The sequence below is a fragment of the Thalassophryne amazonica genome, chromosome 16 (assembly GCF_902500255.1).
Source record: "Thalassophryne amazonica chromosome 16, fThaAma1.1, whole genome shotgun sequence".
Lineage (NCBI taxonomy): Eukaryota > Metazoa > Chordata > Actinopteri > Batrachoidiformes > Batrachoididae > Thalassophryne > Thalassophryne amazonica.
In genome coordinates this window covers 54722522-54745656 of record NC_047118.1, presented here as the reverse complement: position 1 = coordinate 54745656, position 23135 = coordinate 54722522, and the positions used below count along the sequence as shown (strand labels likewise).

General features: G+C 40.0%; 1 protein-coding gene across 5 annotated transcripts in view; it reads right to left on the bottom strand.

The window, feature by feature from the left end:
• Window positions 1-23135, bottom strand: part of cyth1a (cytohesin 1a) — a 195110-nt gene that overhangs the window by 25561 nt on the left and 146414 nt on the right. For 3 of the 5 annotated variants that reach the window (XM_034190843.1, XM_034190840.1, XM_034190842.1), the window contains exons 2-9: window positions 16719-16801; window positions 10037-10101; window positions 8615-8681; window positions 8417-8535; window positions 4503-4583; window positions 4301-4413; window positions 1221-1369; window positions 1012-1124 (exon numbers count right to left, since the gene is read on the bottom strand). In XM_034190843.1, coding sequence (XP_034046734.1) covers window positions 1012-1124; window positions 1221-1369; window positions 4301-4413; window positions 4503-4583; window positions 8417-8535; window positions 8615-8681; window positions 10037-10101; window positions 16719-16801 — 790 coding nt within the window. Of the gene's footprint in view, window positions 1-1011; window positions 1125-1220; window positions 1370-4300; window positions 4414-4502; window positions 4584-8416; window positions 8536-8614; window positions 8682-10036; window positions 10102-16718; window positions 16803-23135 lie in introns of those variants that run through there. The other 2 variants (XM_034190844.1, XM_034190841.1) reach the window with 2 other exon arrangements.

Here is a 23135-nt window from a genome sequence, read left to right as displayed (position 1 = left end):
CAGAGTTTAGACACAGCTGACTGTGAACAACCAACATCTTTTGCAACATTGCGTGATGATTTACCCTCTTTTAAGAGTTTGATAATCCTCTCCTTTGTTTCAATTGACATCTCTCGTGTTGGAGCCATGATTCCTGTCAGTCCACTTGGTGCAACAGCTCTCAAAGGTGTGATCACTCCTTTTTAGATGCAGACTAATGAGTAGATCTGATTTGATGCAGGTGTTAGTTTTGGGGATGAAAATTTACAGGGTGATTCCATAATTTATTCCTCAGAATTGAGTGAGTCCATATTTTTTTCCCTCTGCTTGGTCTAAAAAAGTAACCGTTACTGACTGCCACAATTTTTTTTCCTGATTTCTTATAGTGTTTCTTAAAGCCAGAAAGTTACCATTTGAAATGACTTTAGTTTTGTGTCATGTCTGTGATCTGCTTTTTTTCTACAAAATTAAACAACTGAATGAACATCCTCCGAGGCCGGTGATTCCATAATTATTGCCAGGGGTTGTATACAACACTGCGTAGTGGCGACGACTTTGATCGCTCTGGTTGATTACAATAATTCTCAAATTCTCCTTGGATTTTTAGTTAATTAATGCACATCAGGATCAGCTTTGTAACTCTGTCCTTGTTCCAAACCTTTTAGATCCGTTCAAACCCCTAGTGTATGTGTGCGTGTGTGTATGCATGAGAATATGCCTTGTTTTAAATCATTTAAAAGCTTTCACATGTGCTGGTTTGATCTCAAGACTCCACGTCTTCAGATGTGTCAGTGCGAGTCTGAACCCACTTATTCACACACATGCACACGCACTTGGACATGCACTCATGAGTTATTGACCTCAGGAAAGACGTTGCCCATTACTGTACACAGACTGACTTTTAATAGAAGGCACAACACTATCTCATCTACTGCCACACACACACACACACACACACACACACACACACACACACACACAGATGACAACGCTGTGATTTTTATGATGTCTATACATTTCTGACGTCACTCACCCAGTTTAAGCAGCCAGCCCTCTCTGTCAGGATTGAAGAAGGTGTGCGTCAGGTCGTTGCCGTCGTCCTCTGGGATTTTAAACGGCTCATTCTTAATGCTGTCATACAGATTCTACCATGAGGAAAAAACCAAGCAGATTTAATATGTGATGAAACTATACTAGAGGCTGAAATGGAGGCGCGGTACAGAAGGAGCGAAGCCTCTCACCCTCAGCAGGTCTTCGGGTAAGTCTCCCCCATCATTGATTCCGCGGTTCATGGAGATGAATCGTTCCACAGTCGGCTTGTCCTTCACATTTGGGTTGTGTAGGCTGGTGTTCAGCATGATGATGGCAAACGACAAAATGTAACAGGTGTCTGTAACACATGCAGTGATCACAAGTTATACCCCAACAAAAGGGACATTTTTCTTTGAGCATTCTGTTACTGTTTACCATAAAACTGTTGTCATTGATGTATAAATATGAATGGGAATTAGCCTACCTGAAAGGACATTACTTTGGAGACCACAGTCAGAGAGGAGCACATTGCCGAAGCTGCATTAGCAAGGTGAGTGGGAGCAAAAGGTTGCATGTGGGAAGCGAAGAATGCATGTGCGCCTACGTGGTTGCGCACTTCTGTGCGCGTGTGCGCGCAAAAATGGACATTGGCAAACACAAGGCTGACACAGCAGCACATTATCAGGCCCGTTTAGGCTGCTGAGAAATGTCATGTATTATTCACATCCATCTGCTTCCATGTTTGAGTGGAATTATTACCCTGACATTCTGCTAATGCACCGCGCACCTCTGCAGGCTCTATGTGTGTGTGTGTGTGTGTGTGTGTGTGTGTGCGCAGAAAAAAAGGAACAGTCTACTCATTATAGCATCTGATCTCACTATGACACACACAGATCCATACAAAACACGCTGCACACAACGATGAACTTAAGAACAAGAGCAATGCAAAGCGTGGCACACGCCTCCACTCATACAACCCCAATTCCAATGAAGTTGGGATGTTGTGTAAAATGTAAATAGAACAGAATACAATGATTTGCAAATCCTCTTCAACCTATATTCAATTGAACACAACACAAAGACAAGATATTTAATGTTCAAACTGATAGACATTTTTGTTTTTGTGCAAATATTTGCTCATTTTGAAATGGATGCCTGCAACACATTTCAAAAAAGTTGGGACCGGGCAACAAAAGACTGGGAAAGCTGATGAATGCTCAAAGAGCACCTAACTGGAAACAGGTGAGTGTCATGATTGGGTATAAAAGGAGCATCCCCAAAAGGCTCAGCCGTTCACAAGCATAGATGAGGTGAGGATCACCACTTTGTGAACAACTGTGTGAAAAAATAGTCCAACAGTTTAAGAACAATGTTTCTGAACATTCAATTGCAAGGAATTTAGGGATTCCATCATCTACAGTCCATAATATAATCAGAAGATTCAGAGAATCTGGAGAACTTTCTACATGTAAGTGGCAAGGCCAAAAACCAGCACTGGATTCCTGTGACCTTCGATCCCTTAAGCGGAACTGCATTAAAAACTGACATTATGTAAAGGATCTTACCGCATGGGCTCAGGAACACTTCAGAAAACTATTGTCAGTTACCTGTAACACAGTTCATCGCTACAAGTGCAAGTTAAAACTCTTATCACGCAAAGCGAATGCCATACATCAACAACATCCAGAAACGTCACCGCCTTTTCTGGGCTCGAGCTTATTTGAAATGGACAGACACAAAGTGGAAAAGTGTGCTGTGGTCTGATGAGTCCACATTTTAAATTGTTTTTGGAAATCATGGACGTCGTGTCCTCCGGACAAAAGAGGAAAACAACCATCCAGATTGCTACCAGCGCAAAGTTCAAAAGCCAGCATCTGTGATGGGATGGGGGTGTGTTAGCGCCCATGGCATGGGCAACTTACACATGTGTGATGGCACCATCAATGGTGAAAGGTACATCCAGGTTTTGGAGCAACACATGCTGCCATCCAAGCAACATCTTTTTCAGGGACGTCCCTGCTTATTTCAACAAGACAATGCCAAGCCACATTCTGCACGTGTTACAACAGCGTGGCTTCGTAGTAAATGAGTGTGGGTACTAGACTGGCCTTCCTGCAGTCCAGACCTGTTGCCCATTGAAAATGTGTGGTGCATTATGAAGCGCAAAATACGACAACGGAGACCCCGGACTGTTGAACAACTGAAGTCGTACATCAAGCAAGAATGGGAAAGAATCCATCTTCAACAATTAGTGTCCTCAGTTCCCAAATGCTTATTGAGTGTTGTTAGAAGGAAAGGTGATGTAACACAGTTGTAAACATACCACTGTCCCAGCTTTTTTGAAACATGTTGCAAGCATCCATTTCAAAATGAGCAAATATTTGCACAAAAGCAATAAAGTTTATCAGTTTGAACATTAAATATCTTGTCTTTGTGGTGTATTCAATTGAATATAGGTTGAAGAGGATTTGCAAATCATGGTATTCTGTTTTTATTTACATTTTACACAACGTCCCAACTTCATTGGAATTGGGGTTGTATGTTAGGCAGGTGTATGGTTTTGTAGTCCAAGTGATAATGAGCATGGAAACGATTTCTATAGCATAAGACTGGTGCTTCCTGTAACCTCCCCAACTATGCCACCAAGAAATGCTTTCAATCAGATGTTTACTTATTGTGCAGAAATGAAAAGCAAGATGGCATCAGTAGTGGTCAAATGATGATGCCCATTTTTGAAAGGAAACTTCCTCAAGCCTCCCCCAATACAACACCAAGAAATGACTTCAATCAGAAGACACAATGTTCAGTCATTGTGCAGAAACACAAAGTTTGTAGATGTATGGCAAAGTGCTTTACAATAACGCCTCACATTCACCCCAATGTCAGGGTGCTGCCATACAAGGTGTTCACTACACACCAAGAACAACTCGGGGATTAAGGACCTTGCTCAAGGGCCCTTAGTAATTTTCTGGTCAGGGTGGGATTTGAACCAAGGATCCTCTGGTCTCGAGCCCAACGATTAACCACTAGACCATTACCACCCCCCCCCCCACCCCCCCAAAAAAAAAAAAAAAAAAAAAAAAATATCAACAAATGTTCCACTTCATAAACACAGCAATGTAGATGATGGAACAAAACCATGGCGCACAAGCTTGGTCAAAAACCTGCACTTAGTGAGATTGAAGGATGGGAGTTTGACTTTAATGTCAACTAAATTCTACATCTATTAAACAAACAGGCATAATTTAAAAGTTTCATTGTTCTGACAGCCAGGCGACAGAGGCTGTACCTGTTGACTGGAAAACACCGGGATTGCACTGGCAGTAGCGCTGAGCAAAGGCCTCCATCATGCGGTCGATTTTCTGCGCTTCTCCTGGAAGACGAAAACTCCACAGAAACTGTCTGTGAGGAGACACACAGCTCTGTAGTTAAGAGGCACACTCACTGTGAAAAGGCTGAGTGAAGGACGCTGCTGGAGAACGTGGTCTTACCTTAAAGCCTGGACCAAGTTGAGGTCAGTGAACTCATGAAGCGCTACAAAAGCATGGAGGACTTGGATGTTGAAGTCATCTCTATGGAAGGCAGAAGAAAACAGGTAAAGATCATTTGCACATCCAAACCACTGAAAAAAAGCACATTTTAAAATGCTAATTATCATTTTCAGAGTCTAGACTCTTGATGTGTTCTGGTGCTTTACTTCCTTCCACACCAAAGACTTCTGAGCATTTTTCAGTTGAATGTTACAGTGCCAAACTTGTTTATTCCCTGTTCTCACAAACTACTGTGTGAAACTCGGGAAACTGGGAAGCAGACATCCACAGCAATGTACAAGAATGAAGGTTTCCAGGCGGAAAAATGACAGCGTGGTTCATTGCACACAGAAAACGCCAAAACAAAAAACGGTGCACAAATGAAGTTAAGCATGCAGTTAGGTGGAAGAATCATCTACTCTAAATGAGAATGTCCTTCAGTATTCTGAATGAGCTCAAAATATTTCAGAATGTGAGGCAGTAAAAAAAAAAAAAAAAAAAAAACAAAACAAAAAAAAAACAAATGCAGGAGCACTCAGAGTGTTACAGGTGCTTCAACCCTATTAACATATTCCATGTCCCAGACCTCCCTCTGGATGTTGGAGATGTTCCTTATGTGTTGAAGGCCATCTGGATAGACTCTTCCACGATTACAAAATTAGTCATCAACCTTTGACTTACTGTGCTCTGGTATCAAGTATACTTATGAACATCCTCATGCTTAAACAAGGTGTTTGTTATGGACAATCCATGACCAGCACAGAAGTCCAACAACAAAACACAACTCTGATTAAAATTGGGGGGAGCATTCCTCCCAATAACTCCCCTAAAAGTTTTTCCACCATTCCCCAATAGAACTAAGGAGTCATCTGCAGGAACCAAGAAGGCCGGGTACTCTGAACTGCTGTTTGGTGCATATGCACAAACAGTCAGATTCTTCTCTGCAACTAAGTTGTATTGAGGCAGCCCTGTTGTTCATTGGCCAAAATTCCAAAATAACAGTACTGTGAGTATCCCACAGAAAAGAGAGTGCAGTCCCTCTCCAGGAACCTGGTTCCAAAGCCGTTGCTGTGCGTGGAGGTGAGCCCAACTATTTCTAATTGGTATCTTTCCACCTCCCGCACAAGCTCAGGCTCCTTCAATGCCAGTGAGGTGACGTTCTGCGTTCCAAGAGTCAAGTACCATAACAGAGTGTCAGTCCATCTGGACACTTGCCCCTGTCCACTGCCCATAGAACTGCTCACTGGGCAGGTTTGAGGTTGAGTATGAAGCGACTGGGATGAGAATCGGTACCTCCAAATCAGACACAACGGTCTTCTGTCAGAAAAAAAGTTGATTATCACTTCTGAGTCAGGGGAGTTAATGTCCCAAGTAGAGGAGTTTAAGCATCTCAGGGTCTTGTTTACAAGCAGTGTAAGGTTGAAGCGTGAGATCGATGGATGGATTGGGGCTTTGTGTGGCATTTTACAGACGTTGGATAGGACCGTTGTGGGAAAGAAAGAGCTGAGCCAGAAGGCGAAATTCTGGATTTACACTCCTATCCTCACCTATGGTCACTTTGACACACCAGAACTGTGGGTAATGACCGAAATATTAAGGTCATGGATAGAAGCGGCGGAAATGAGATTCCTTTGTCAAGTATCTGAGCGGACACTCCAGGGCAGGATGAGAAGCTTGACTAGCTGAGGCTGATCACGCATTTTGTGAGTATGCCCCCCTGTCATGTCCCTAGGGAAGTCTTCCAAGCATAGCCACCAGGGAGGAGGCCATGGAGAAGTCCCAGGACAGGCTGGAGGGATTACATTTTCCAGATGGCTTGGGAATGCTTCGGGATCACCCAGGAATAATTGGAGGACTTGTTCCCAGATGAGATGTGAGATAAGCTGCTTCATCGTATTTTTTGAGAAATTAGCCATGTTAGATTACCAGTAAAAAATGGATGTTGTGCTGCAATGCACCATGGGAGTTCAAGTTGTCATTGTGCTTCATGTTAGTTTAACAGTGCTGTTAGTGTTATTGTTTTAGGTGTTTTATAGTTCAACTGATTTAGTCAGTTTAGTTCAGTGGTATGTTGCTGTTACCATGGTTGAGTTAAGTCTCATGTTGCCGGTACCATGAGTGAAATGTGTTTTGCATTCTTCTGCCACGTCTCTGTTTCTAAAAACAGAAGCACCTGTTTGCAGCAGGATGCGGAAAAGACAAGAACCTTTTCGTGTGTGCGTGTGTATAACTTCAATCATGTACAAACTGAGGACTTGATCCAGAATTCAGATCTGAATCACCTCCAAAAATTAAAGGAGTCTTCTGTGGCCTAATATCTATTTGTGGTGAAAATTTCATCAAAATCTATCCAGTAGTTTTGCTAAGAGACAGACAGACAGACAAATAAATAAACGCTGATGATTTTATTACGTCCTTGGCGGACATAATAATAGTGTGTATATGATAAGAACTTAAACAATTCATAAATACATTAAGACAGTAAATTAACATTTTTAAAAAAATTATTTAATTAACAGGGGGACAAAAGGGTTGCTTCTTCTTCTAACTAACTTCTTCTGTTTTAAGGTCCTAAAAACATTCTGGCTCATTCACCATTCCAACTCATTATAGAAACTTTGCACAATTTTTTGCTACCCTTGAAAAAGCTACCTACTTTATAAACACTACCCAATCTAGAGCCTGTGGATCCACACAGGCAACACGGCAGTTATTATTATTATTATTCTTTTTAATAATAACCATGTGATGTTTTTCGGTATACAAATTGTACTGGAGTACAAGTTGCAAAACTGCTCAAACTAGTAAAAACAAACAAACAAATCTGTGACTTGCACCGGAAAACACATCAATTGTGTCTATATTTTATTGTGACCTGTGCATTAATTCGTGAACTGAGGAAAACTCAGAAAGCAACATTAATATCTGGATACACAACATCTTACCAGTTCTTTCTTGACAAATGCCACAATCTTACTCCAAGTTTCAAGAAATTTAGTCTGATTTTGAACACATATGACCTACTATAAAATATCACTTAACTAAAGTCACACAATCACCACACTACTGAAAAATGCTATAAAAGTGGCAAGGAACCTAGTGCAAGGACCAATGATAGTTTGCCTACTTTGTGAAGGCAACATTGACAGAAACATGTCAGGATCAAGTGAAGATGTGATATGGTCACAGAGGATTAAGAGGTCTGCACTATGAGCATACTCACACTGCACTCCCCCATTTATCACCTAATCTCCATCATGACATCATTTTCATCCTTTATGCCTTTCAGCGTAAATGATATGTCCCTTGAGATCTTGGGATAGCTCTAAGGTGCTCTTGTTGACAGGACCATATCCCATTCCCATTATTTCCCAGTGGACATGTGGCAAATCATATCTTAAGGCTTCCATCATGGCTCAGATTCTGCTTACATTCAGATGACACGCACAGGGAACGTCCCGGTCTGATGCTGCAGTCTGCGCTCTGACTATATTGTGTCCTGGGAATACACTTAATTCCACATAAATGGTGTCTATGCTAGAACCGAACCCTGAACTTCCTTCAAAGACGAGCATTCTCGAGTTGTGAGCCTCTTAAATAACTTACTCATCATGAATGACTAAGAAAATCAAAACCAGATTAGTAGACTGACTAACGGACACAGCTAAGAAGAACTCTTAAATGTGGGACTAATGAACTGGTTGACATAGCATGGGTGTGCGCACCACAAAAAGCAAATGGAGCAATATGGAAAATATGCTATGGCAATAGTATGCTCGGGCACTAATGGATGTGCAGTAAATGCAGATAAAGAACAAAATAACCTGAAGGAGCTGTTTAGACAAGAAAACAAAGTAACCAGTCTTCATGCTGACCTCTCTCCGAGGTAATCTCCAATGGCAGTCTTGTTAAGGCCTTCCCCTTTGTACAGGAACTGGGCGATATCATCGCTGGTGTTCTTCAGCAACTCATTCTCAATCAGAAACTGGATCCCCTGGAAAACGAGTTGAGTCCATCTTACGTGCTGCTTTTAAACACATATAGGACTGAAAATCCAACTATGTTCCACCTACCTTCTTGGGGTCCATGTTGAATTTCTTTCGGCCCATAGCCACCTGTTTGTTCCTCTGCATATTTTTCCTGGAACATCAATTGATAATTGGGATTGAGATAAAATAACACATTCTAACAGAAAGGCTAGACTACTTTTTTTTTTGGAAAGTGTGGCCACTCTGAAAGCTTTTAAGCTGAAAATCCCTGAACTTTTCAGAAAGCTCCCGTGATGCCGCCTTTTCAGGCAGCCAGGAGCAGTGGTATATTTTTGCCAATTTGTCACTCAAAATCTATGACAATAGAGACAAAATAAACTCATCTGTGATAGCAGATTGAACAAGAGTTTGGTTCTTGCTGAGGGTGAATACTTTTTAATCACCATACATTATAAGAGAGTTGTTAGCCATTTATTGTTTTCCCACTGCTATTTGAAAGTGTGTACTTGCATTAACGGAGGCATAAAATAGTCTTAAAATGACAATGTTGTTTATCACAATTATTACTGGTACAATATACTGTTCAACAGAAGTACTTGTGGTGAGAGGACTATTAAGACACTATAATAACTTGTCAAACATTTAAATTGTCCAAATAAATTACTTGTGAATTAATATTTTTCATAATTTTGATTAATCTAAAGAGAATCAATATTACCTTACCTACACATTATTCACCAAATTGATCATACTGATGTTCAGTGAGACTCAGTTACGATAAAATCAGTCACCATTTCCTGAAAATATATTTTCTATTAACTTGTGTTATGTCACGGCCCTTTTCTTCTCCTCAATGACTGATTACAAAGTGTTTATAGAAACTGGCTCATTTCTCAGGACTACAATTGTTCATGGGTTAAAGTCCACCACTATTACCGTGGTTACGTCACTGTCCCAAGTCAGTGAGACGTCACCGTACCGTCCCACTGACTCACTCAGTCAGCATTCCTTCAGCTTTTGTCTGCCAAAGTCACTAAACAGATGACTCATAGAGGCGAAACCGGCTGATTGCAGCTGTGCAGACTGACTGCCATGTTCAATCTTCACTAAATGGAACATTTTTCCAACATAAAGTGCTATAACCTTTAATGGCTTTTCCAAATGAGGGGGCAGTATGCATATACTAGCACTGAAGCACTCCCTATGCACATGAATAGACTAACCCTAAGCACTCTAATCCCGTCCCTCCCATGGGACCACATATTGTCTGCTTCGGCCTTACATACCCACTGCATTATTCAATGAGGCTTCCCGTCATGGGGGTGTGCCTTATGAAACATTTAAACTGTCTTAAAAGCATGGCCAATTTGGAAAAGTAATGTGACTGGGTGGTCTACTTAGCAAACAAACATTAATAATTAACAGCTTCATTTGCTAAGTTAATAGAAGGCAAATATATCAAACACATTTTGATAGGTTAGTAAGGGGCAAGGCCATTTTTCTTACCTCTCCTCGGTGGAACCTAGGTTCTCAATCTCAATCGTCACTTCTGCTATCTCATCCTTTAACCTCTGGAAACAGGAGGGGAGCATTAGTGTAAAATGTGAACAACAAACTATGAATTCTATGAAGTCCCACCTTTTTTCTGTATGTGGAACTTTTAACTTTTAACATGCAGTTTCCCTGTGGGCAAGTATGACCATAGACAGGAACTCAGTGAAGCACATGTGCACATCACAGTATGTGAAGTTACTTAACATAAGGGTTTCAAATTCTAAAAATACGCAAGATGGACAAACAAAAGTGCAATGGGCAACATACTGAACATTATTTGATGGAATTTGGACAACACAAAAATGTCAGATGGACACAGGAAGAGAACTGAGCAGTAGATTTTTGCAAGAAGCCCTGAGCTTGTGGCATGTGTCAAAAGGAATTTTCTATTACAAAAATAAGCAAGATGGACAAACAAACGTGCGATGGACAACATACTGGATGTTATTTGATGGATATGAACATGTGGATTGCGGACCTACAGCATTGGAAGCACGACAACAAATTCATGAGTACGTTTGATTTTTTTTCCCCCCCCCTTTAACCAGCTCTTTAATTTTGGATTTTTATATGTTGTTATAGTGTAATTTTATAGTTATAGTTGATTTTACTTAGCTTGCTGATCCCTGGAAAAGCCCTATATAATTGTTGTTATTATTATTAATACTAACAAACACATGATTTTTCAGTATGTAAGCTGGATTGGAGTAAAAGTCACATGACCTCCCAAACTAGTACAAAATAAATAAATAGTAGAAAATACACTAATGGTTTACCTTCAGCTATGGATTGCGAGAGGTTGTGACCAATGAAAACAACATGCAAAGGTAATTTCTTTTGGCATCTCCCTATTTGCTTGGGGTCACCACATTTCAACAGATGTAGAATGGCATATTGATTTGGCAAAACCTTTACACCGGTTGCCCTTCCTGATGCACATGGAGAATGGGTATGGGTGGTTTTTGAACCAAGGACCTTCTGTTGCAGAAACAAATGCATTAACCACTTGTATCACCATGCTGAAAGCAGAATGCAAAGCACGCAGGTTTTAAAAAGTGAACACCGATCATCTGTTTATCAGCTGTGGTGTTGTTTTTTGTTTTGTTAGTTGGTTTTCTTTAATCAAACAGCTCACAAAAGACAGGAGGATCCCTTCTATAGCTGCTGCTGCTGAGCACGAGTACAACTTTCCATTATATTGTACATTCAGCTCATATGTGTCATCAACCAACAGCAGATAGGAACTTCCTTTGGGTTGCTTTCTCTCAAAAAACAATCCTTCCATTCTGAATTTGATTAGATTGAGAACATTCAGGGATAATTTCAATATAAATGGGGTAAGTGAGCGTAAAACTGGATTATATTTTGTGCAGGGCTTTAGTGATTAATAGACTTAGAGGCGGATTTAGTCGATTCAACAGAGCCACTGGTGCCAGACTGGCGCAGTCAGGGCACTGCAAGGGTACTGGATGGAGAGGATGATGTCAGATTGATGAACATGTGGGATAAGGCATTAGAGTAATCAGGTATGCTGGTTTAGATGGTACTGACCACAGGAGGTTTCAATGCTCACAACAAGCTAAAAGGCTATAATCACAGACAAATCACATGTCCATTCAAATCCAGCCAAAATGTTAGTGTATCATCTGTTGTGCACAATGGCAACTTATATCGGACACAAACACAAAAGAAACATCTGTGTTTTCAAGGCCTGCACGATCACAACACATTCCTCAAATGCCTCCACAAGTCAAGATGATTGTTATGGTGGTGGGGCCTTGACATGCAGGAGATGCAGAGGAGGGAATGAAAGTAGGAGGAAGAGAAGGATGGGGTGGTGAGGCAGACACAGGCAGCAGTGCTGGCCAGGAAAAGGGAGGGGTAGGGAGCAATGAGGGTGACCAGGGATCATAAACGAGCCCCTCAGTGTTTACTGTCAGGATCGGAAGAAGGTGAGCTGGGATATCAATTTTCTGCCATTGTTTGACAGATTATGCATCATTTGATGAAAATGATGCACACAAACAGTTATACCCCACTCCCCATAGAAAAAGCAATGTTCCACAATAAATCTGTTTGGCTGTTTTATATAAACAGTGTTGAAATGACAAGGCTGTCATTGATAAATAGTGACAAATGACAATCAATCAGGCTAACAATTAAGCTTTAGGAATGGTCTTCCCAAAATTCTGACCTCAATCCTATCATACACATCCAAACCATGCTTAAAAGCCATGTCCTTCCTTGGAAACTAATATAAATGAATGCCAGCAATTCTGCCAAAAACAGCAGTCAAATATTGAACTAGAATTCTGCCAGAAGCTTGTTGGTGGCTACCACAAGCATCTACTCAAGGCACACTCATGAAATATTAGATGAGCTACATGTATGCTGTATGCAGAGCAGGTAGCTCTGTGGTGCAGAGGTTGGACAAACAATATATAGACTTGGGTTCAACTGCAGTTGTGTGCTTCAGACCAACTGTCTGTGTTCATGGACAAGATGTTTCACCTGCATTGTCCCAGTCCACCCAGCTGTAAAGGAGTACCTTTGTTGGGGAATCCTTCTGCAATGAACTGGAATACCATCCGGGAGGAGAAATAGACTCTCAACCACTTCATGGCACTGTACCTGGTGACAGGCACAGGCCCGATGGGCCTCAGGGTTTGTATAGTATAGCATAGCATAGCACAGTATAGTATAGTATATATAGCATGTGTATTTATAATTTTGACTCTGTCGATTTCATGAAATCTCCCCCCCAAAAAATCTGCACCAATTCTATTTATTTATTTTTATATACATACATACATACATAAAGTTTATGCAAAAGTTTGGGCACCCCTGATAATTTTCATGATTTTTCCTTTATAAATCATTGGTTGTCTGGATCAGAAATTTAAGCTAAATATATCATAGCAGACGAACACACTGACATTTGAGAAGTGAAATGAAGTTTCTAGTATTTACAGAAAGTGTGCAATAATTATTTAAACAAAATTAGGCAGGTGCATAAATTTGGGCACCCTTGTCATTTTATTAATTTGAATACATTTATCACTAATTATTGGAACACAAAATTGGTTTGGTAAGCTCACTGACCCTTGTCCTCCTCACACAGGTGAATCCAATCATGAGAAAGGGTACTTAAAGTGGTCATCTGCAAATGTTTCCCATCTTTGCATCTCTTCTAATGAGTGGCAACATGGGAGCCTCTAAACAACTCTCAAATGACCTGAAAACAAAGATTGTTCAACATCATGGTTTAGGGGAAGGATACAAAAAGCTATCTCTGAGGTTTCAGCTGTCAGTTTCCACTGTGAGGAACTGGAAGACCGCAGGCACAGTACTAGTTAAGGCATAAGTGCCAGATCAAGAAAAATCACAGAAAAGCTGAAGTGAAGGATGGTGAGGACAGTCAGTCAACCCACAGGCCTGCTCCAAAGACCTACAACAGGATCTTGCTGCAGATAGTGTCTCTGTTCATCGTTCAACCATCCAGCACACTTTGCACAAGGAGATGCTGTATGATGCTGTAATGCAGAGGAAGCCTTTTCTGCTTACACGCCACAAACAGAGTCGCTTGAGGTATGCTAAAGCACATTTGGACAAGCCAGCTACATTTTGGAATAAGGTGCTGTGGACTGATGAAACTAAGATTGAGTTATTTGGACATAACAAGGGGCTCTATGCATGGCTGAAAAAGAACACAGCATTCAAAGAAAAGCACTTGCTACCTACAGTAAAATTTGGAGGTGTTTCCATCATGCTGTGGGGCTGTGTGGCCAGTGCAGGTACTGGGAATCTTGTTAAAGTTGAGGGTCACATGGATTCCAGGAGATTCTTGAGAACAATGTTCATGAATCAGTGACAAAGTTGAAGTTGTGCCAGGGAACAACCCTAAACACTGCTCAAAATCTACTAAGGCATTCATGCAGAGCATGACAACATTCTGGAATGGCCATCTCAGTCCCCAGACCTGAATATTATTAAAACTCTGTGGTGCAGTTTAAAGCGGGTTGTCCATGGTCGGAAAACAACAAACCTGAGATGTTTTGTAAAGAAAAATGGTCAAAAATACCTTCGACCAGAATCCAGACTCTCATTGGAAGCTATAGGAAGCATTTAGAGGCTGTTATTTCTGCAAAATCAATATTGACTAAATATTTATGTTTTTTTTTTTTATTGGGGTGCCCAAATTTATGCACCTGCCTAATTTTGTTTAAAGAATTATTGCACACTTTCTGTAAATCCTATAAACTTCATTTCACTTCTCAAATATCACTGTGTTTGTCTGCTATATGATATATTTAACTGAAACTGTTAATCCAAACAACCAATGATTTATAAAGGAAAATCACAGAAATGATCAGGGGTGCCCAAACATTTACATAGAACTGTACACACACAAACACACATACATACATAAGATGGTGTGTAAGTGCACCCCACCTCTTGCTCTATTACCGCTGGGATAGGCTCTGCCCCCCAATTACTATTAGCTGGAATATGTGGGTACAGAGAATGAATGAATGAATGCATATTGTATCATTGTGTCAGAGAAAAAGAAATAAATCACTGAATGCCCACTGAAAGTAGATTTTCTGAGGTCAATACAAACATTCAACTCCTTTACCTTGGTAAAGCTTTCTGAGAAATTTTTAAACCATATTGTTATGGTTTGTATTGGAAATATTTTATGCACTAAGCACAACATCAAAATCAATTTGCAGCCTTATATTTAAGACAGTATTTCAATAAAATTTAGATGTGATGAGATTTTGTCAAAGCACACTGACAAAACATAAATGCTAAATGATAAACAACCATAAATGGTTTGGTTAGGAAGCAAATGCTTGGTAGGAAATGCCACACATTCCTTAAGGGTTCAAAGTTTTGAAGAATTGATTCGGGGGGAAAAGCAGCAAAAATAGATCGTAGCTAAGGGGAAGTGAGCCAAGTTTATAGAGTTTAACTTTTTGATTTTAAACCCTCAGGCCGACTCATTTTACAGGATGGCGATCTTGGCTACAGTAATATAATTCAACAGTCCAGACAGGATACCGACAAACAAAAACAGGGACTCGCTACCAGGAAAAAGACAAAAACAAAGCAAAACAGACATTCTAAAATCTATTTGTGAATGTTTTGAATGCCGTAATTTTGTATCCAGCCTTGGATTTTTCATCTGGATGGTGTCAGCATGAAACCTGCCTTTTGGCAGCCCAACTGACAGAAATCCATCGTAGCGACAGACAACTTTAATCCCTCTATGTATTAACATGTGTATGTATGTATGTATGTATGTATGTATGTGTGTGTTTGTGTATATATACAGGGTTGTAGCTAGCGCAAACTTGCGTTATGGCCCGTTACACTATAATTCTGGACCGTTATGCTTATTTTCAATACAGCGTCTATAATCAACCGTTTCTGCAGCGCGACTCCAGTGTGAATCGAAGCAATGCTCGTGGCTCTTTGATTTGCTGCTCTTCAGAAGCAGGAAGTCCGCTTCTTAACCCCTCTGAAAGCCATTAAAATATCATGAGTCATTTTTGTGTGTATTAAAGTCGCTGACTGGGACTCATGTCTTGTTGCAGTCAACAAACGAGAATCGTCCTCCGTTCCTTTGTCACAGCTCCAAACACAGCGCGGCTCTCTGCTGAGACAGAGTCCGCTCGGAATTAATAACTTCAAAATAAATTGCCGCTTTAAATAAATTGACACCTCTTACAAACGTTGCAATAGACAATGAACTACAATCAACTAAAATGTTTTTTCCTCCCAAAATGAGACACCCTGCATTCTTTATAAACCTGACCTGCAGCACATCTGCAAGAGCTCAGCTCATAGGTATGGAAAGACATTCATGCCAATAATAATGTCTGAAAGGAAATGCTTTTGACAAAAACTAACAGATTTTATTTCTGTTTATGTCCAGAGTTTAAGGATCCAGTAACCAATTTCATATTTATTTACTTTAAGACTCAATAAAATGTTGTTCAATTTCAATTTAATCAGCTTATAAAGCACCAAATTACAACAAAAACCGTCTAAAGGTGCCTCACACAGAACAGTTCAACATAAAAAAATAAAAATAAATAAATTCAAAATTCAAATACCTCATTAAAAACAGAAGTAAAAGAATAAAACATAAAATAAAAACTACTCATAAGAAAGAGAATAAAAATAGGTTTTAAATCTTGACTTAAAAATGTCCACAGACTCCGACTGCCTCATGTACTGGCTAACCCAGAATGAGATTGCCCAATCAACAAACTTCCCCAGCATTCTGGACATGATGAAGGGACTTGGGCTGTCGTACCTGGCTTTTCCCCTTTGGGTACCCCTAGAATGGCCAATTTTTAGCTTGAATTTTCAAAACCTTCCCCCCTTACGCACCGCTTCGCTCCCTCGACTCTCTCTCTCTCTCTCTCTTTTATATATATATATATATATATATATATATATATATATATAAATAAAAGAGAGAGAGAGAGAGAGAGAGAGAGAGAGAGAGAGAGAGAGAGAGAGAGAGAGAGAGAGAGAGAGAGAGAGCCACCCCCATTTATTATTATTAAGTGGACATTAATGCATGTCTGAGATTCAGTCACATACATTTCGCCATTATTACCTGAATGTCTTCCAGCAGCTCTTGTTTGCGGCGGCGGATATTCTCCAGCTCCTGCTGCTCCTCTGGGGTGAGGTCATCTGGCACTGCAGAGAAAAGAAAAAAAAAACAAGCCTGAATTATAATGCATCTATACTATCGTGGAAGCATATCATAGACGACAGTATACTCTGTAATTCTCCTTGATATCACAAGGTATCCAAGTACCTAGGTCAAGGATGATGGAATGTCCAGCAGTGTTGAGCATTATCACCACAGCAGCACAAATGTGACCGGTCTCAAAGTGTTGCCAATCATGCAGTCACTCACACTACTGACTGATACAATTTGCCTTGCTTTCACCAAGGACTGAGGGCTGAGAACTGTGCCCCTACCCAGCCTCCATTCTATAACATCAGCACAATAATCCTAAACAAGGGCAACACTGAACCTAACCTGTCTCCCCAAGCCCTGCTCATACTCTGTAGCAGGACTTAGCAAGGCATCTACATGAGCAAGGTTCATCACATTCCATGAAGTCCCGGTGGCATAATGGTTTGCATTCCCAATCACACCCAAAGTCTCAAACTGGCACTTCAAGCAGGTGTGCTGTGGAGGCGGAGAGACACGTGCCATGGGCCGTTCTGGAAATTGGCTTAGTTCTTTTGTTGGCTACACATATTGAAGATCATCATGTAGGTCATGTGTAGGATGGAATTACTGATTCAACCCAGTCTCTTAACTAGACATGCTAATGTGACACTGAATAAACCAAGAGCAGGGCTGTCATGACCACCAACTGTTTGCAAACTAACTTGGGACTTGCAGATTGATGACTTGACAGTGACTTTGTCCCATCTCTGGAAGACAGCGGGACAAAAACACATCGTAGTGACAGCATTACTGTCTGAGAGAGGACACTGATGACCACAAAGTGACAGACTGACAGTCAGAACATCAGGAAAATAGGAGGAAGGGTAATCATTTTAAACCAGAGGAGACAGAACCTCAAAAGAATACTATCATTTGAAGTGCATCAATGAGGATCCTGCAGGAATTAATAATCTTGGCTCATCAGCAGGGGGTAACTCACATTTTTCAGCTAATCTCACATCATTCATATGGTCAGAATTACACTGGCTACCAAAGACGCCTCTGGCTGCCTTTTTGCTTCCACCAAAGTAAGCAAACCACAACAACCAGGGGACTGGCCCCACCCACACGTGTTATTAGTGAGTGGGACTCAGGGACACCAAGGGGGTGTCATTTTCCAGAATGCAGCAGAGGGAGGGGAAACCCATCTACTTAACTAAGTGCTGAGAGCTGCTCAATTCTCTTCAGCAAGGGAGCACAGTTTGGCCATCATTCAGCAAAACTCTGCACTGACATGGCCAGGAAAATATCTTTACAGGAAGAAATACAGGAGGTGAATGAGTAGAAGATGGTGATGAATTATCTGTATGTCTGCATTTGGTGTTTGTCTTACGTCACAAGCTCAGGAAGAGTAGCACGATCACCTCAACGTATACTCCAAAAATGTTAATCCAAGTCCAAAGTATCACACAAAGTAGAGCATCAATGTATTCTGAGCAATCTGCTGGTGAACTCTGCTGGTTCAGGATTTGGATCCAATTTCAGAGAAAGGATTGTTTTGGTCGCCTGTGGATATGCTTATTCCTGACAGGATAGTCGCTCGCTGCTATCACCCAATCTGCATGAAATAATCCAAACTGAATGATTCACAGGATGTGGTGGGCAGATAAACATGTTCCCAGAAGCTACTGGACATTCCATCATGCTGAAGAAGATAGGAAACGTGCACCTTTTAATAATAAGAGATTCACGAATGCCTTGATAATACCGGGTACTGAATAAGTTGCAAAAAGAAACAAAAAAATGGAATGAAATATATGACGTCTAATAACCTCTGCCCAACAGACAGATGTTTGTTTGTCTGTTTGTGAACAGCCTGTAATCCATAATCTTTTATATATCGTTATGAAATTTTTACAGAGGATTCATATCCTGATAGGCAAGAAGTGATTTAATTTTCTAGGTCATAAGTCAAAGGTCAAACTCAGGAAAAATCCCTATCCTTTAACACTGAATGAATTTTCTCAACTTCATAACTCTGGCAAAAAAGATTGAATTTCTTTTATATTTGAGAGACCTATGTAGGATGGTATCCTTTATCGACTGACAAAGTTTGATCTGGATCTGATCTAGATTACAGATTTTGTGGGCATTTAAATTTAACACTGAAAACCACATTTAATGCACTAACTCTTAATAAAACATGTCCCAATCACTCTCATATTTGAAAGTTAAGTGCAGACTGGCACTCACTATTATCAAACAAAGTTTCATCCGGATCTGATCCGAATTATGGATTTTGTGGACGTTTGAATTTAATATTGAAAACCCTATTTGGTGTAGGCCTACATTTTGCATTATATCTCAATCAAAAGTGCCTCAGTCATTCTCATTTGTGACAATGAGGTGCAAACTGACACTCTTAATGAATAGACCAAAGTTTGATCCACATCTGATCCGTATTGCAGATTTAGCAGATATTTGATTTTAACAATGAAAAGCCCTTTTGATCTATATTTTGTATTATATTTGAGCTTATGAAAAGCCACTTCTAACAGGACTTTGACCTTGAAAATGTTTTCCAAGGTAAAGATTTGTGGAATTGAAAACTAGTGTTGGTAGAGGTTTGCGCTCTAGGAGCGAGGTGCTTCTATATGGTTCTCTCAGACTCCTAACAGCAAGGCAACTGCCCACTTCTGCCCACTTTGTGGTACGGTGCGCTTTGGAACACTCAGGCACATAATGTAGACAAAATACTCACAAACACGCATCTACACCCATAAACCACTGTCTCTGTCTGTATTACGCACTGTGTCAGACTCAGTAACTTGCTTTCCCCACAACTTTCAACATTAATCCCATCTGACTCCAAGTAGACTGAAATTCAGACCAGATCTATTATTTTAGGGAAGTCCCGATATTTATACAAGTATCATATATTTACCAGCAGTAAAAAAAAAAAAAAAAAATCAAGGATGAGTATCTGCTTTGTATGTGCAATTCTGTTCTACAGAGGTTTTGCCTGCTCTGAGGTTATAAAAATCCAAAAACTTCACCTATTAAATAAAGTGATAACAACTAATTAAAAAGATTATTTTCCATAGAGAACCAAATAGGACCACAATGTAAATGTCATCTGACTTTATGTTATCCTCAACATTTTATCTCTTGCATTTTTATTTTTTTAATTAATAATATTGTATGGTTTTATGTAGCCAGTCTGCTCTGTGTAAGTATTTCCCAGTTAGATCTTAGAAGCTAAGCAGAGTGGGTCCTGGTTTGTATGTTGATGGGAGACCTCTTCAGAAGACCAGGTGTTGTGTGTGTTTCTCCAGGTAAAACTGAAGTTGTGTCAGGAAGGGCATTCAGTGTAAAACCTGTGCCAAATCCCAATGCAGGTCTGTGCTGGATCCACTGTGGCGACCCCGCACAAACCGAAGCAGCCGAAAGGCAAACAACATTCTATGGTTTTATGTTTTAAATGAGAGTCCAACCTATAAACTGGCAAGTCAAGATAGTCAACCAATGTGAGCTACTTACAGATAAATCTGTACCAGCATTAATAACAGCCAATAAAAGACAACTAAAAAGAAACAGATTGATGGAAGATAAACTATGGAATGCAGCAATTCATATTTCAACGGAGCCTGCCTCTATGAAGCATTAATACAAATAAAAAAAAAACCTCAATGAAAAGCTTGAAAAACAAGGTAACTTGGCTTTTTATTCTAAAAATATTAACCTAAAAGTTTAATGATCCACATCTGTGCTAAAGCAACAAAATATTGAAGGCAGTCTGGTGTGACACAAAGAAAACACACTTAAAGTGCTGTAGGACCAGAGATGTAATCCAATTCAAAGTCAGGCAGACAGCTACAGTCTGACACACCTCATTTCTTTGCTCCACTGGATTAAAGCTGCTGGGCGCAAGTTTTGAAGACTGCAGTAAATGTGTCCATTCAACATGAATGTTTTGAACCTTTTAAACATTATTTGTAACATGCATAACATCAAATGATATGAAATATAACCTAAAATAATGGAAATTGAATTATATTTAACTTTAACCCAAATTGCGGCTCTTACAAAAGATAAAATCATTCCAAATCTTGAATGACTTATTTTATTCCACTTCGTATAGGCCCTCTGATGTCTGGGAAGGGCCCACCATATGGAGAAAATGACCCATTACTTCAGGCAATAAGGGGCTATAACTTAATCCTTTAAAAATATGAATCACTGCGTCAATAAAACAAGTTTAATTTCAAACTGCATTATGTCATGTTATTTTGGTGAGCAGTAAGTACACCAAACAAATGTTAGGGGAAATATCTGTTTATACTGTGTGTTTCTATGGGGGGAGGGTGAAGAATATTGGTTGATGTATTGTATTGGATTTTAGAATCACCCGCAAAATCGGTATCAGTTTTAAAAATCCTGTATCAGTTGGACAAGGAGTGAAACCATTATGTATATTTAAAAAACAAAAACAAACAAACAAAAAAAAAACAAAGAAAAGCAGCGAAATCACTTTATTCTTTTCGGGCCGGGGGGGGGGCGCTCAGGCTTTCTAGGGCACAAGTAGGGGGCACTAGCAAAGAAAACGATTGGGAACCACTGGGTTAGACAATATTCAGTTGTCATATTGAATGCTGTATACAGTATGTGGTTCAACTGGACAGTAAATAAAAAGCTCCGGCTCCTCAAGACATCAGCAGCAGTTTTCTGTGAGAGCAGAGAGTGATGGAGGGAACCACAATGTATTCTTTAAAAATATCTGCTTGAATCGAGACTAATGACACGAAAGAATGAGTTGCTCTGTATGAATATGCTGAGACAAGTAGCACATATAAGGCAGCATAATCTGACCTTTGACCTGCATGTCCTGACCCTCATTTCTTTAACCTAAATTTATGCTTCATAACGGTTAAGAATTAATTTCCCCTGTGTGCAATCACAGGGCTGCGTGTACAAGTATCGTAAATGTGTGTCTCGGTGTCTCAATACCAACAGTTTGTTCTACAAACTACATTTAATGAAGAAGGGGTGTTTAGCATTAACATTTTGAACATTTACAGGCTCTTTTTTTTTTCTTTTGTGTCTCAGGGCTCAGTGTCAGCTTGAGCGCCTCGGTGGGTGATGCAGTGCTTAGTGAGGCCTGGGTCAGCAGAGACCACCAGGGAGGGGGCATCAAGGGAGTTGACTAATTATATCTTCCCCCAGTGACAGAGCCCACTAATACACATCTTGATTGCTGTCCTTGAAAAAAAAGAAGCAGCAGACATCTCATTTCCACCCAGATCACTTGAAGAATTCTCCTCAGAAAATCCATTAGGATTCTGAGCGCTTGCAGGACTCTCAGTCGCAGATGTGACCCAATTTATGAAACTAAATAAGCTGTCCAACTCGGCTACTGTCGTATGTTTTAGGGTGGACGTTTTAAGCTTCACAGCAGTAGATCAAAACAACATTTAATATATTTATGTTGCAAAGCTACCTATGATTTGCCATCCAAAGGAATATGCAGAAAATCGACAGATCAATTTATGCAATTGTGTACATGTAAGCATTCACAACTACACTTTGATAAGTACGCAGAGCTACTAGTGACATCAGATCTCCCAAACGGTATAATCTGGTAATGTACTCTGGGGACATTCTGAATGTTATTCTTTGTTTATTTCCTATCATAATCCTAACATTTTCCATAGTCATTTTTGCAACCATTAGATTGTACAATGTAACAGCAAGCGATAATAATAATAATAATCGTTACTGTCCAGTGGTTTTAAGCATAAACACTTGCAATCTGCAACTGGCATCATAAGTGGCGATACTGCACCTTTATGTAAATTACCTCTAGCCATTTATTACAAAAGTAAAAAAAAAAAAAAAAAAAAAAAATTAAAGGAAACTAACATTAACACACTTTGGATTTATTTTACAATTTTTTCATTTTATTTCAGATTCCGTGATGAAGCAGTTTAGCTACAACATAAGGGGGTGTTTCTAGTTTTTTTTTTTCTTTTCTTTTTAAAGGACATGTTGCAGGGGCGGTGGCCAAGTGGTTAGTGCACTTGGCTTTGGAGCAGAAGGTTCCCGGTTCAAATCCCACCCCTGCCACTTTTCTCCGTGTAATATGGAGTTGCGTCAGGAAGGACATCCGGTGTAAAACTCGGATTTGCTGTGGCGACCCCAAGTGCAAAACAAGGGAGCAGCCGAAGGGGCTTTTTTTTGTTTTGTTTAAAAGACATGTCGAACGTTATTTAACGTCCCAGTTAGCGACACAAAGTGGCCTTCAAAATGCAGGAAATAGTGTTTCAAAGGCTTAAAAATTTCACACATTTC